This window comes from Pieris brassicae, chromosome 9 (assembly GCF_905147105.1).
Source record: "Pieris brassicae chromosome 9, ilPieBrab1.1, whole genome shotgun sequence".
Lineage (NCBI taxonomy): Eukaryota > Metazoa > Arthropoda > Insecta > Lepidoptera > Pieridae > Pieris > Pieris brassicae.
Window position 1 is genome coordinate 2,501,933 of NC_059673.1, and position 15,900 is coordinate 2,517,832.

The window sequence follows — 15,900 nt, forward strand, 5'->3', positions numbered from 1 at the left end:
TACTTGTTTTATTTATTGATTAGTTTTCCAACTCCTGTCAAGAGCGGAACCACTCAAAAAACCTGTGTTTAATGCTTGGACTCGCTCACTATTATAGTGAAACACCTAATACACAATATAAGATTCCTACATCACCACAATTTTGAATAATAGCTAGGATGGTTTCACACAACGCTTTTTTTGGTTTTTCGTCTAATTATCGGAAGTATGATACATTATATTTTTTATGTAATCTCATTCGGTAATATTCTAATTATGGAATAAAATACAGACTTTTATTGGCATATTTTATTTACATACCTCTTTAAGAAATTAAGACGTTATTCTCCTAACAAAACAATGCTTTAAAACAATTTTTTAATTACTAAAGTGTGTCCCGACCAAGGAGGTTTCAATTCAATTTAAGTAAGTATACATTATCTGTGGTGGCCGCGATGCGCGACTTTTACCATTTTGGCGCTATTTCGTATACGTTATCGTTATATATCGTTCCATACGAATTTGAGTATTATTCGGTTGGATAAAACATTAGTAGCAAAAATGACAAGCAACACTGACGATACTGATAAAAATTTAACTCTACCTGACATTCTAGAAACAGCTAGAAAACTGACGAATAGTCTTGCCAGAATTATCATGAAAAGCGTACGACAAATGTTGGAAAATGTACAAAAAGGCTAACTCATTTTCTGAAAACGTCTTGTTAGCCTACTTTCTAAAGTTATCGGATAACTTTAAGTGTTCGTCATTATGGTCTTAAACATTTTATGATTAAAAGTACACTGTGTATTTACAACGAAATTGATATATTACAAAATATTCAAAACTTGTATCATTTCTGAAACGTTGATGTACAAGGATATAAAGGGAAGAAAGCCAAGACAAGTCAAGTCAAAAATAATTTATTGTTATAGGTAACACAATGTACACTTATGAACGTCCATAAAAAAGAAATATACATTAAATGCTTCTAATTTTACATTTACTGCCAGTTCTCAAATCAAGGGCGTAGAACAGAAGAGAAGAACTGGTAATAAACTCTCCGCCACGTTTTTTTTTTGGATCACACAACGTTGTTGACATCAGCAGGAGGCATGGTTATATAGGAGCACACACTTACATTCTCGTGGGAACAAAACGCAAATACATAGTCAAAATAACTAACATCACCGCATACACGAATTCAAGACCGACCAGTCACCACAAGTAGCACCCGTTCACGAGTATCACGCATGGCCAGCCATCGACTCCCTCGCCATATTTTAGGTAGAGAGACAACCCGACGCATGGACGCCGCCACAAGCAATGACATTTAAGCGAGCATGACGATCCTTCAAATGTGAACTTGGCTACATAAGAAAATAATAATAATTCTAATTATACCGAAATAATTTGATACCACATGGATCACGGTTTGTTCCCACTTTACATTAAAACATTAGTGGATGTTAACGATCGCCCCAGAGTCTGGAAATCCAGCAAAGAGATTCAGTCGTGTTACCTCTTTCTCCTGGAGCAATTTATATCCAAGCACTAGGGTCGTATAAATATTCATTTATATTATAAAACACCTTAGCAAACAGTTTTACTTTAATGTAAGATTTAAATTTATTTATTGACAACATTTATTGATTTAAATTTATTTATTGACAACATTAGGGATTTTGTTAAAAAACCAAATAGTACTATAATTCTGGAAGTTACTATATTTTTCCGCACATACAAAATATTCTCATAAATGTATTGACTTGAATATGTAGTTCCTTAAACTTCCTTTGGACTCCCGTGGGAACAACCCACAGATCGCTCTTATAGCCCGCTTTTGTACAAATAGCGATTTAATGTCAGGTGCAATACCCCACAAAATAACACCATATGTCATGATGCTATGAAAATAGCTGAAATAAGCGAGCTTTGCTGCATTCTCATCTGTAAGACCACGTGTCTTTTTCACTGCGAACGCTGCAGAACTTAGCCTATTCGAAAGACCTTTTATGTGTAGGCTCTACTGGAGTTTACTATCTAAAGTAATTCCCAAGAACACCGATTTATCAACAAAGTCTATTTCCTCATCTTTAATTATTGAAAATTACTAGTTTTTACATTTATAGTTACAAATTTAATAGTTACATTTTCAGCTGAACACTTAAATAAATGTTTAAATGAAGCGCTCGATAAATTATATCTCTCAACGAAGGTAAGAAGTATTGATTTATTAGATAGATAAATAAAAGTTAAATAGAATATATTAGTTACTAAACGCCATCTCACTAAGTAATGGCTTAGTATTGTCTTTTGTTAACATAGCTTTTACACATTAAGAAAACACTTTTTAAACGGTCACCGTGACCATGACACTATAAAGCTCGCGAAACGTCAGAAAAAAATTAAAATTATGTAAATAATTATAAGTTTTTAATAATAATACATGGCTTCAATCCATTTAAAAAGTGTTTTCTTAAAGTAATGGCTTTATACATAGATATTTACTGGCTTCATATTACTTAAATACTTATAATATTGTTACAGATTGCACTAATATTTGGAATAATGGGTGCCTGCCGAAGACAGGAATTATTAACATAACAACATTAAATTCAAAGACGTCAAAGTTTTCGAATCATCAATTTTAGTTAACATTTGGAATACATAAAAACAAAATAGACCGATGTTTTACCATAACGGGCAAATATTACCAATTATGTAAACAATACATAGAACCAAAACCACCGACCAAATTCATGTAACAATCCTTCCTTCTTTTTGAATTACATTTCTGGGAAATGCACCCAACAAAGAGTTTGTATTAGCATATTTGGAATGTTGGGTAGAACGATAGTTATCTTAATCTTCCAAACTCAGATTCGTACACGGGACATTGCTTTCGCAGAACTTCTGCGACCTGACTAATCGATGCTGCACTAAAGCGTCACGGGGGGTGGAAGTCAACAACAGCTGCAGAAGGCTACATAGACGATTCTATAACTAACAAAATCTTAATATCCAATTCGATACTCAATTCCATAGAAAATAATAAAATAGAATTACTATAAACGTTCCATTGTCAACCCCGACAACAACTAGCTCTACTAGCGCCTCCCAGCCTGTTATTCAGGCTCAGTTTCATAATTGCAATATTCAAAATGTGAATAATTATTATAATAAATAATTTGTATCTTTTATATTGCATTTTGTTTAATGTACCTATAGCCATGATATTAGTGTATGCAACTGCATATAATTAGGTATTAAAACACTCGTGTAACTTATTCTGAAACTCGTCTGCGAATCGTTAAAAAAAAACTACACTAATGTTTTAATAACCTCTATTATATTATGACAGTTGCATAAACTGTTATTTTTAATCAAAGACTGAAATCGTTATAGCTAAGTATCTAGTTCATGCACATCTAAACTTTATAACGGTGTTATACGAGGTTTATTTATTATTGTTTTGTCTATGAATACATATTTTTCGACCAAAACAATTTATGCGAAGGACTTTGGAATATCGTCGCTGGCATAATTATAGTACAGCGTAGGTCGAAAGATTTTATTTGTTATGTACTATTTTTATTATGTAATACAAATAATTAAGAGCCAGTGGCGGCTTTACATATTTTTAGTCTGTGAACTTTTTGGCGCGTTTGCCTCTATAATTGTCATGTCCGAGATTAATTTTAAAATCCAACAATTTTGTTAAAATTGCAATGATTGATTTTTGAGCACAAAATTATACACTTACCATCCAGTTTGCAGCCTCCAACCAATAGTAGGAATGTATGGTTTGATAGGAGGTAGAGGGAAAAACATTTTCTGTAATTTCTTTCATTTCATTTGTACGAACAAAGTGTAAGCTGAGAGCGCAGAGATCGTTTACTATAATAATAGGTAATATTGAAAATGGCTCCATCAAATTTACAATGACAAGTTCGAGGGGAAAGTTATTGGCAAAATTGTTGCAGATTTCTATCTTAAAAACATCTGAAAACCGTCATGCAGAAGTCTTCTTGATTTCTATGAAGTAGCAAATAAAGAATTGTATTTCTAAATTTGCCCTAGGCTCCAGTCTACTTAGTTTGCTGGTCAATCCAGCAAGGTAAACAGCGGCCATGATGCTCGTCATATTTTATACAACCGAGCAGTAATGCGATATGCTGGGTAAGAACTGTAGGAAATTGCCTAGGTATGTACTTAATTACAAAAATTGAATTTCTGTTAAATTTTCAATAGGATATTTTAAAACATACAGATTTACTTAAAACCGTGCTTAACTAGGACTAAGACAAAATTTTTACTAGTCCAGAACTTTTTCAGTCGGTTTAGTTGGGCTGTATGTATCGACATGCCATTAATATCAACAACGGGTGTCTCAAATGAAAATAAATAATATTTTAAAGAATATTTATTTGCAAAACATACAAATGATAAAAACAATTTAATCCAGGGAAAATCTTACCATAACTTATTCAAATATACAATTTCCACATACTATTTAATAGGGAAATGCAATTAAGGTAAAATATAGATTTGCAAGTATCCAACATAAATAATGAGTGCTGTGAATTATTCATACATTACACGGAAAAATATCGGAAGGGCCTTTCGCTGAAATTTGTACTAGAAAAGTTCGCAAATCGCTGATTTTCGAGAATCACAAATGTATTATAATGCTATTGATTAATGCTAATTTAACCTAGCCTAGCCCTTTAGATAATTCCCGAGAAAGTCAGCGCCATAGAAAATAGTTGTCATTTAAGATTTTTCTTACCAAAACCACGCCAAATCTGGCAAAGTATTTTTGCCAAGAATTGTTTGATTACGTGACGAGTTGTCTACCCTTCCGTCATTATTCATACTAAAATTAATTTAAGTTACCCAACGGCCACACTTCATATTAGCTAAGTTAATACGACAAATAAAATTTTAGACAAAAAGTAACGGAATTCCAAAACGTCAATTGTCTGAAATGACGCTTCAGTTTTGACATATCGTTTTGGAAAACGTATTTGTAATCTTATCATTACAGTAAACACTTTATTTTGGTATTAGAAGCGTGATTAAACAATTTTAATATTTTATACAAATCAAAAACACTGTCAATGTCAATCTTCATAGATTTGACACATGTTGAGTTAAAGCGGCAAAGGCTTAAAAATTTAAGCCATTTTTTAGAAAACATGTACAAATCCAACAAGATACAGGCTATTCCAGACTTTTGGATAGCCTTAACTGTTCTTACTTGAAAAAAATTACACTAAAAATATTCATAAGAGTTTTAAATTCAGTGGCTAAATCGTAAAAAAATAATTTAAAAACTCGAGGGTGCTTTATGACTTTCAAAATAATTACAAAGACATGTTTGTAATGTTAGTATACATTGTTGATTCCTGTCACACATTAACCCATGTATCATAGAAACTTCGTAAATAACAGTTTAACAAATGAAAATAAAATGCGCCATCATGCCATTTTAGATGATTTTGGCTGTAGTATACAGCCTTTTACATATCAGATGAACAAGTCTACAAGCACCCAAATACAGTATCTGCACCGACTTGCTTAACACTTAGAGTCTCATCATGTGGCCTAAATCAATGCAAGATGATAATAGAGGGTACCACCAGTATTCATAAATCAATTCCAATTCATATTGTGTCACAATCTTGTCCATCAAATATGTCAAACTTCAACGTCTATAACTTAAACAGAAAAATAAAATTATTCTATTTTTGCCATATTTAATTGGTTAGAATATGGAATTGAGTCTAATATATGTGTCAAATGCCAATATAGTCTGCCAAACAGTATGTTATTAATCTCATATCAATCAAGGACAATTATAATGTAAACTGGCATGGTTGACACATTCTGTGTGGATTAGTTGCTCTGTTTTAGCTTAACTCTAAGCGCAAGCAATTTAGTGCATGCCAATTCAAATTAGCAATCAAGGAAGTTCGCAGCCATAAGGAGTTCTAGGGCAATCTCTGGTGCAATAGGGAACTCTGGTATCTCTGTTGAAGAGTTTGTGTAGCGTACTTTGTATGTAAAATACATACACACTTTTTGCAACACATGTGATCTGAAATTGACAACAAGATATATATGGTTCAAAATATTTAGTCAATATCATATGGTTAATATAAGATACAGAATATAGAAGAACAATGTCTGTAGTAAAGATAACATATAAATACGAGTACTTCCAATTCAACAAGTTCTTTGGTACATAATTGTGATATTTTATCCTTTACATATTTGATATCAAAAAGCATTAACTGCTTTCATGATATTCGATGCTTCCCGCAAATCAAATATCTACATATATAAACACAAGGACTTACGGTATTTCTCTAAAGTTTACTTCATTTGCCTCATTCTCCGCAAACTGTCCAGGTCCACTTAGCATGGCCTTAATTGTTCCAGATGTAAGAGCATGTTCCCGTTTTACAATAAACTCATGACCATCAGATGATACCAACTTTACATACATTGCATCTGGACCCTCACAACCACCATACACTTTTTCTTCTGATGCCACTGTGAATATGACACAAATTAATAAAAATACAAGGGAAGATTTTTTTAAAACAATTAATATCTAAAGTAAATATAATTAAATATTTATATGTTTAAAAACAGGTAATTAAAGGTGATGTGGAAGTAACCTTACCAGAGCCAGAGCCTGCGGCAGCGCTTCCTGAACGCTGTTCTTCAGCAACACTAGTTGCAGATGCGCCACCGGACGCTGGAGCTGATCCAACATTAGCTTCAGACATTTTGATATTCTGCACAAAGATTAAGACTGCATAATGAAAGAAGGTGTAATATTAACTAAGTAAATATTACATTTATTTCATTACAAACACTACCTAAACTTAAGCAATAATAATGTATCGTAATGGTTTAATGACTAATAGAAAATCATGTACAAATATATATCCAAATTTTACGTACCTGTATTATTTATTTGCTGATCCGAAATAGTATGGTGCGTGATAATTGAGACTTAAATAAAACTTAAATCGTTAATTTCTTAAAAATGTAAAATAATCTAAATTATCAATTAAGGTTAGAAAATCAGATTCATAGTTGACATTTCGATGATTATTTTTAATTAAGTCGCTGACATATGACAGTGACACTTGAATAGATAGATAGCAATAGATTGTAGATAAAAAAAGGATTGAGGGGACCTTTAAATAGCGGTGAATCATCGCAATATTAACAGTCTATAGTCAAATATTTTTTGAAACGGTAACATTTGATTATCCTGTCGTCATTCGGCGGATTTTTTTTTCATTTTGACATAGGTAGTGATGGCTCTTGCTTTTTGGCTTTTCTCTAATAATCCATTATTTTGACATTTCTTGTCAACCGCTACGTATTTTTGTAAAAAAAATAGAGTTTCCTGGTTTATCATTCCATTTCTGCTTTCTTCACCTAAAAAGCAGTGAACTGGCTTGAATACAAGGTAGTGTACATTACAAAACAAGGATGCAGTCCAGAAATTCCGCGAGAACCATGTGACACGAATACGAAAAAGGGCTTCCAGATCGTCAATGTGACAGAAATGTTTTCTGCCATCGCGACGAGCCAACGCTATTGGGGAGCCGAAACGACATCGACGCGTCATAAACGAACGGCGATATAGAGAAGCGCGTCAAAGATGAGCGCGAGATGGCCAGTCCACCACCGAACCCAAAAGACGAGGCGGGTGGCTCCAAGTTTACGGAGGAGAAGGCAAGTCATGAGGCCACCGCGCAGAAGAGCTTCATAGCGCCGCCCGCCTCTGAGCTGCCTTCAAAGCTGGTATACGTTGCGCGTGGTGGTAGTGGCCGCAGTGTCAAGCACACGTTCCGCACTGTAAAGGTAGCACGACGAGTGCCAACGCTGCCGCCCAAGAAGATCGAGGTGGCGGGCGGCGATAGCGCCTCAAGCGAGGCCGGTCCTAGCCGCCCGCGCCGCGACAAAAATAAGCGACACGGCTGCACTATTTGCGAAAAACGATTCTCCAGCCCTGGCAAGCTCAGCCAACACATCCTGTCTCATACTGGTGAGTTACCTTTTTCTTGCGACCTTTGTGATAAACGCTTCAATTCAAAATTTAAACTGGTTCGCCACAACCTAATACACAGTGAAGCTAGAGCCTTTGCATGTACAGTTTGTGGCAAAACTTTTAATCGCAAAGATCATCTTACAAACCATGTTAGGGTGCACAACCCTGTTAAAAAACTTTATAAATGTGACAAGCCAGATTGTAGGAAATCATACACATCTCAGCTTAGTTATCGTAAGCATGCAGCTCTTCATTCTGCTGAAGAAGGGAATCTGCAATGTAAGATCTGTGATGAAGTGTTCAGTACGCAACAAGATATTGTGTATCATCTCAAAGTCCACACTGGGAGTCGTACTGTGAAAAGTGAGACAGACAAAAAGTATACTTGTGATCATTGCGATAGAAGATTCTTTACTGCAAAAGATGTACGTAGGCATAATGTAGTACACACAGGAAGGCGAGATTTCTTATGTCCCTACTGTCCTCAGAAGTTTGGCCGCAAAGATCATTTAGTTAGACATGTAAAAAATGCTCATCCAGAGGAATCATGGAAGTCAGCAGCAGTTGGTACATCTCGTGATCCTCTACCAGATGTGTCTACTTTTGAGGAAACTTTCACTGATTATCCAATTCCTGGAACTGAGTTTGAGCTCTGGAAAGCACCTTCACCAAAAGAAGAGGCAGATGGTAGAACAAGTGTGCCTGCCTGTGATATAATTGTTGAAATACCTGAGTTAGATATTAAAGTGGAACCAGATTTAGATATAAAGATAGAGGAGCCACCTTCACCTGCAGAAATACTTGAATATCCTGTAGTTTATGTTGTACCCCCACCATTTTCACCTACGCCAACAAACTTGCCATTTATAACAACACAGCAGTTGAGTGATGTTGATGTGCATTTTGGTTCTGGAAATGTAGAGTCTCTATTGTTAGACCCAGGGGAAGGACCATCAGGTTTGTCAAGAGAAATGTTAGGTTTACTTGAAGAGAATGAGCCTAGCTACTCTGGTGAAGATAGTAGTAGAAATCAGCAAAGATTGCCAGCTTTCACTCAAGCATTTCAGACTGCTCAAAGTCCGAAACCGCCACCCCCACCACCCCCTCCTCATTAGACAGTAACTGACTAGCATTTATAACTGAGCTACCTCACTAGGTAACATTGGAATAGTCTAAATGATTTTAATATTCTCTAAGGGGCAACTGAGTGTCGCCACTTCAGGTATACCAAAATGTTTCCGAATTCTACATGAATATGTAATCTAGTCATGTATGTACTTTCGGAATGTAAATTATTTTTAGTGTACATGTTTGACATTTGAGTGTAAATGGGACCAACTTTGAGAGCCTCGGAATGTAATAGTTAATGGAGTAACTATTCATTTGTAAAAGTATTAAACTGAACAGGATCTGCAAGAAGACATACGGCTCTTGAAAGCAGTGAATTGTATTATATGTTTGAGTGGTTCACTGTTTTCTGCGCGAGAATTATACTGAGAGCATATGTCTTTTGTTAGGAATGTTTTAAAAGAAAGGTGTCAACATCAGATCTGTCTATAAATGATTGCTGTACCACCATGTTGTGTCCAGAGTAACTGCTTGTCTATTCACAGAAGGCTTGATTAACCAACTACATGTCTACAACACAAAAATATATATCAGAAAACAAATATATAGTTCCATTCTTATAGTATAAGTATGCATTCAGAAAATGATTGCAAGTTCAGTATACAGTATCTGGTTAATCAATCCTTTAATGTAGCTTTAATAATGAAAACTGTTATTTTTTGTTCAATATTGCTGAAGTCTGAACCCTATATCATACCTCAGAGGCATTCGCTTCCTTAACTATACAAGCTTTATTGGTCTGAAATGTTTCAATATAAAAGTAATGTGCCAAAACTCATGTGTATTTGTAATTTCATTTTAAGCAATAATTTGTGTGGCCTTACAGAACTATTGAATTTTCTCTTAATAAAGAAAGTGTTCATAATTAATTTGTATAAGACATTGGCATGATTTATCTATATTGTACCAAAATATTAGTTAGGAAAATCTTATTGATGAAAACTGTGTTTTTTATCTGTGTACATTGTATGTACTCCACATAGCATTTAAATAGGTGCCTTACATTCATTGAAAAATATTTAAAAAAATTGTTTAAAAACTTATTGTACTTTTTAATTTTAGTTGTGCTAAATTTTATTTTTTATTTAGGAATATCCAAGTACAACAGTTCAGATGGAACAAAATTTTATTTTTTAATGTTAATCTTACGAGAACTCTATCTAAAGTTTCAGTAATGTATGGCTTCTAATGAGAGATCGAATGTTGTACACGCTTTATTATTGAATATGTAAATAATTCTTATTTTTTAGGATAATAGGACTGTAAAAAATTTTTATCTACCTCAATTGCAACTTATTCTTACGTTAAGAAGTTTATTAATACCTAGGTTAGTGAGAATATCATTTTTCTATGAGAAATACATGCAAAGGGCTGGTTGGCAAACGTTTTGTGTTTATATTAGTGTGTGTTGAAAAATCGTTATACTTTAAGTATATATAGCTTTGTATATTAATTAAGAATAGCTGTCGTTTTATATTTGATAAAAAGAACAATACATGTCCCGTTCCGAAGGGGATTAAAAAAAAATATCATAACAAATTTAAAAAATATCATCGTCATCTACATAATCATGTATGCATATATAGAATATAGATCTAAAGAATCTTCATACAATAGCTATAGTGAAAGAAACAAGGTTATTTACTTATTATAAACTTTTAATTTAATTTCGACCGCCAGTCTTCAAGCCCGTTCACTAGTCAATACACATAAACTATTTTTAACAGTGGATTTGATATTAAACATGTATTTACAAATAAAAACCGATAACAATTATCCTCCTATTCGTATGTGTTCCAGAAAGTTAAACTTGCATTTTTCTAATGCACAATGGCGTTATACGAGTTGCGAAATTTATTCAATTTAACAAACTTTAAAAAATAGTTTTCGCCGCTTAATTCGTTATAAAAGTCGCCGTCTCTATATACATAGGATTTCAATGTTTTCTATTATAAATGTTAATTTATTACCTAAAATGTAATAAATAGTATTTAAAATGTAAGTATCCACTTAATGTTTAGTTGCACTAAAAGTGTTCATTATTCCCATATTCAAGTTTATTATGCATAATTTTGTTATTATTTTTTCCAGTTTTTTTATGACTTGAGTGTAACTCGATTTTATATTATATATTTTCTAAAACATGTTGTGCAAAGCCAAATAATGAAATAATTTTATTTTTGTTTACAAATAAGTGTTCGAATATTTTATTTATGTAACTTACGTAAGTTTATATGCAACGAATGTGCTACGAGCAATGAAAATGTAAGCCGTGGAGTAATGTGAAAATTATGTATCGGGATATTCAAAGAATCTTATTTTTTAACTCGTAGCAGGATGTATAATCCATAGATATACGTAACTTGGTACATAATAGGGGCCTTATAAAAATAGTTGGACGTAGAGTGTATACAAAAAAATATTTTTTAGATTTCTACAAGATTTTTTAATAGAGTGATCTATTTTTGTTACGCTTTTTCGAGCAATAAGGCGTTTTTATCGAACATTTGAAATAACGTTAAAATTTTACAAGATTGTTAGTCTACCTGCGAAGTTGGATACAGTTTTGGTTGTGTGTATAGAAAATATCTTGGTGCATTTATCGCAAAAATATAGAGTGCACTGCTAAAATTGTATTTAAGTTCAATGAATGAAAATAAAAATGATAATGATTTGATTCATGTGAAACCAGTTTTCCTTTAATTCATGTAAAACAGTATGTAACATGATAATAGTTTGCCAGTCCGCAAGAATGAATTCATTGATAACTGGAATTTATTCGAGTTTTTTATGAGTCTGTTAACTTAGTGTGAGACGCCGGGGCGCTTTGCCACATAAAACCTTTTTGTTTTCTGTACTTTTTTTTTAAATATTATAGCAATAGTTTTGATTTTATGCCAGTTTCAAGCAAAATTTTCTGTACATTAAAATGTACCATTTTTTTCTCGAAAGTTCTAAATTTAAAACTATTTCGGTTTGCCCCCGGTTTAGTAATTGTATTCTTGGGGACTTTCATTCTTCTGACAATTGTTATAAATGAGAATTGTACCTGGTAAAATAATAATTGTATAGCATTTCATTGAAATAAATTTTGGACATCACATTTTGTTTAATTTACCTATAGATAAGCGTGGACCGAATCAATGACGTAGTTTTTTTTATAATCAGGCCGTTGAACCCGTAGTTTATATGATATTAACAAAAACTGTTTGTGCATATCATATAATTATAGTATGTTGCCCGCGACCTGTGGAATTAGGGCTCTCTTCCACGATTAATTAGTAGCATTTACATTTCGATGTATTTGCTTTTTTTACCTTGCTAATAATTGTTTTAGGATACGTTTAGAATTATTAGTTGTATTAGACTAATTACTTCAAAAAATACTGATCTCGTAGTTATCTTCGTTACATCATTTACGTAGTATGTTCGACATTAGTATATTGACTATACTATAGCGAACTTAGACGTAACCAACTCTGATACCCTAACATCGAGAGCCTGTATCAGACCCCAATCGTTGAGTCACCCATCTTATAGACAACATTTATTACTCACAAAACACACACACACAGAAACACATAAAATAACAATAAAAAAAATAAAAATAGAATAATAATAGAGAGATAACAATTTTTTTAAAGAACAAGGTTTAATTGTGTAATGCGTGTGTGCTGTGGCTGTAATTGGCCCTGGTTCAGCATTATGCTCAGGAGCAGAGTTGTTCCACAGCTCTGGTCATTCTGCCAGAGACCAGTCTTTATAGCGGCCATAAATTTGACATCAATTAAAATTTCTTATTATTATATGGCTGAAAGTGCGGTGTTTTTTTATAATCTGAATAAATGATTTGTTATTATCCTATAGCTAGCTAGAGATAGCTCCAGGACATATGTACAGAAATCTGATTACAATTTTAGTATTTCACAAAATATTTATTTTAGGCAGGACTTCCAATTCTCCATTCCTTAAAGCTATGGGTTGCTAACTTTTTTATAATAACTTAGCTAATACAATCGTTTCTTAGCTAAAACTCTGTTTAACATAATATATTTCTTTACCGTACGAGTGTTGATCAGAATCAGAAATACAGTGCTACGGTAAACAATTTTTTCTTAAAAGAATTTTGTGTTATTTTATTTCGATAATTCTTCAAGTTGTACTAAAGTTACAAACGCTTTAACTTTTGCTCAAAAACTGAAACGGCATTGGGCTGGACATGTAGCGAGAATGTCTAGCAGATTGTGGACCAATGGAAAAGACAAGGCAAGAGGTGGAAGGGACCCTTAGACCGCTGGGAAGATGACCTGAAAAGATAAGCTGGCACTCCATAGTACAACACCGAAATAAATGGTCATCTTTGGAGGAGGCCTTAAACCAAACCGGGGTTCCTGTTAATTCATAAATAATCTATATATAATACTAACATAATCTAAGCTAACATACAAACAAAAATCAATATTTTTGTTTACCGTAATATAGCAACTACCATCTATTGTAAAATATGAAATAAAAATACTTATTATTATGATTGTTTTTACATATATTACAAAAACAGGGTGTGGCTCAGGCGCTGGTATTTTCTCCTTTGATCTCAACATCAACATACACCTACCTCTGGGCACACAAAGCACAATTTTCCAATGTGAATGTGTCGCTCTAACCGAAGCAGCCAGAGTAGTACAGCGGATGGGAGTCAATAACTTTTGCATTAAGCTCATATCCGACAGTGCATCCGTGCTGATGGCGCTCGGTAACGAAAACACAAACGGTAAATTAATACTAGAGTGTCACGAAGCACTGGAGGCAATAGCTCTAACAAATAGAGTTACCTTACAGTGGATAAAGGGACACAGTGGCTCTCTCGGCAATGATGCTGCCGACGAGCTTGCGAGAAGAGGCTGGTATCGCATCCGCTCCTCCCCTTGCCCTTCTCGCTAGTTCGAACCTGGATTCGCCAGAGATCCGCTGAACTCCAGAATCAACAATGGTCGCGAAGTGTAGATTGCAAACAGTCCAAAATGGCTCTGCCGGCTGTGAACCCGCAACTTACTAAGCGATTTCTAAACCTGAACAGAACCAATCTCAAAACAATGATAGGGACAATCACGAGCCATTGTCTCCTTAATAAAACATCTTTTCGACCTAGGCGCGACAGACAGCCCCTAGTGCAGAGGCTGTTTCAGCGCAGAGGAATCAGTCACTCACGTAGTCCTGGAATGCGAGGCTGTGGCTAATCAACGTACAAAAATCCTCGGAACAGTGAGGTCGCTCCGCGAAGCCTGTGAAGTGCCCGGGAGACTTCTGTGCTTCTGGAAGGAGTTAGGCTGGCTAAATTAGCCAGGGCTTTTACGCACAACGGACCGACTACGCGTCTAAGTGCGGGAATTGAGTCCACCCTACCCTACTTATTATTATTAATTCTTCATGTTGACTGTATTTGTATATTGTATAAGTCATACGTAAAATAAGTAGTGTTATTTACTCTAAGTGAAATGAAATATTACATAGTTGAAATATATTTTATTGGTGATCAATCCATTAACAAATAACACATAGACTTAGAACCATAGATAACAAAATAAATACCTTAACCACGGTACATTGTGTCAAAAGAAATGCAAGTAACATGAAATTTTATACATTTACGTTTACATATACATTTATTAAAATATACATGTTCGATTATATAAACATTTTAGGTACCTAATTTCATTTCTATTTGAATTTGAACTAAAATTGTACTAAAAATACTAAAAAACTCTCTACAATGTAGACAGTTTATAGATGGGAACGCGGCTGAGATTTGTTAGTTATAAAAGTTAGTATAAAAAAGATTTTTTTCGTTTGCGTAAATTATTTTTGTCTATGGAGATACAATAGAGCATAGAGTTGAAATGTGTTAAAATATAAAGCAAAATTATAGATTTCTAAATTTCGAGTTTTAGAACCTACCCTCCATATAAATTTAGTAAACTACCCTCTTAATTTAAAATCAGTCGCGTTCCGTATAGAAAAGATTCCCGTTTGATAAATGCACGCCCCTCTCACCGAGAATATACTAGAATGTACAAACACTAGGGTTGTCAAAGCCTAATTATAAAAATTGCTATCATAAACTGCGAATGAACACAAGCTTTTTAAAATATGAATTGTTTTTGTGAAGAAATAAAAGTATTTACACATGTACATTTATTGACGTTGGCAACCCTAGCGGTAAGGAATGTCCTTTGCGTAAATTAAAAAAAAATGTCAGTTTGAGAATCCCTCATACCGTTTTCTAGAACCAACTATTTCCATGTAACACTTTATTCATCGGCGCAATTAATTTTAGATTTTCAATTATTTTTCGTTTTTTTTTTTATAAATTTAACACAACTACAATAGTATAATTATTGAAAATTCTTGCTGATACAATTATACGAATCCGTATATATGCATATTTTAACATACCCTCAAAATAATTTGAAAAAATAGCTTCAAACGATTAATCTAAAATGTGTTCCATATATTTGGGGCCGTTCAACTACTACGTAAGCACTATAGGGGTGATCTTTGATTTTGTTATTTGATGATTACGTCAACAGTAATTATTTATATAACACATATTGGCCACACATAGTCTATGCTTGAACACGAAATGCATTTTCGAGGATTCCCACAAAACCTTAATACATTTACGTACTATTACTGACAAAGTGGGGGGTGTGGGG

General features: G+C 33.7%; 2 protein-coding genes across 2 annotated transcripts; one reads left to right on the plus strand and one right to left on the minus strand.

Annotated features, from left to right (window-relative positions):
* Positions 1-4,392: 4,392 nt before the first annotated feature.
* Positions 4,393-7,107, minus strand: LOC123714495 (elongin-C). Its single transcript, XM_045668759.1, has 4 exons — positions 6,958-7,107; positions 6,674-6,788; positions 6,345-6,540; positions 4,393-6,082 (listed from the first exon to the last, which is right to left on the minus strand). Exons 2-4 carry the CDS (start codon positions 6,777-6,779, stop codon positions 5,941-5,943), a joined length of 444 nt encoding a protein of 147 aa, XP_045524715.1. The 5' UTR covers positions 6,780-6,788; positions 6,958-7,107; the 3' UTR covers positions 4,393-5,940.
* Positions 7,108-7,308: 201 nt separating this feature from the next.
* Positions 7,309-12,052, plus strand: LOC123714271 (zinc finger protein PLAGL1-like). Its single transcript, XM_045668478.1, has one exon. The coding sequence runs from the start codon at positions 7,681-7,683 to the stop codon at positions 9,172-9,174; it is 1,494 nt and encodes a 497-aa protein (XP_045524434.1). The 5' UTR covers positions 7,309-7,680; the 3' UTR covers positions 9,175-12,052.
* The last annotated feature ends 3,848 nt before the right edge of the window (positions 12,053-15,900 follow it).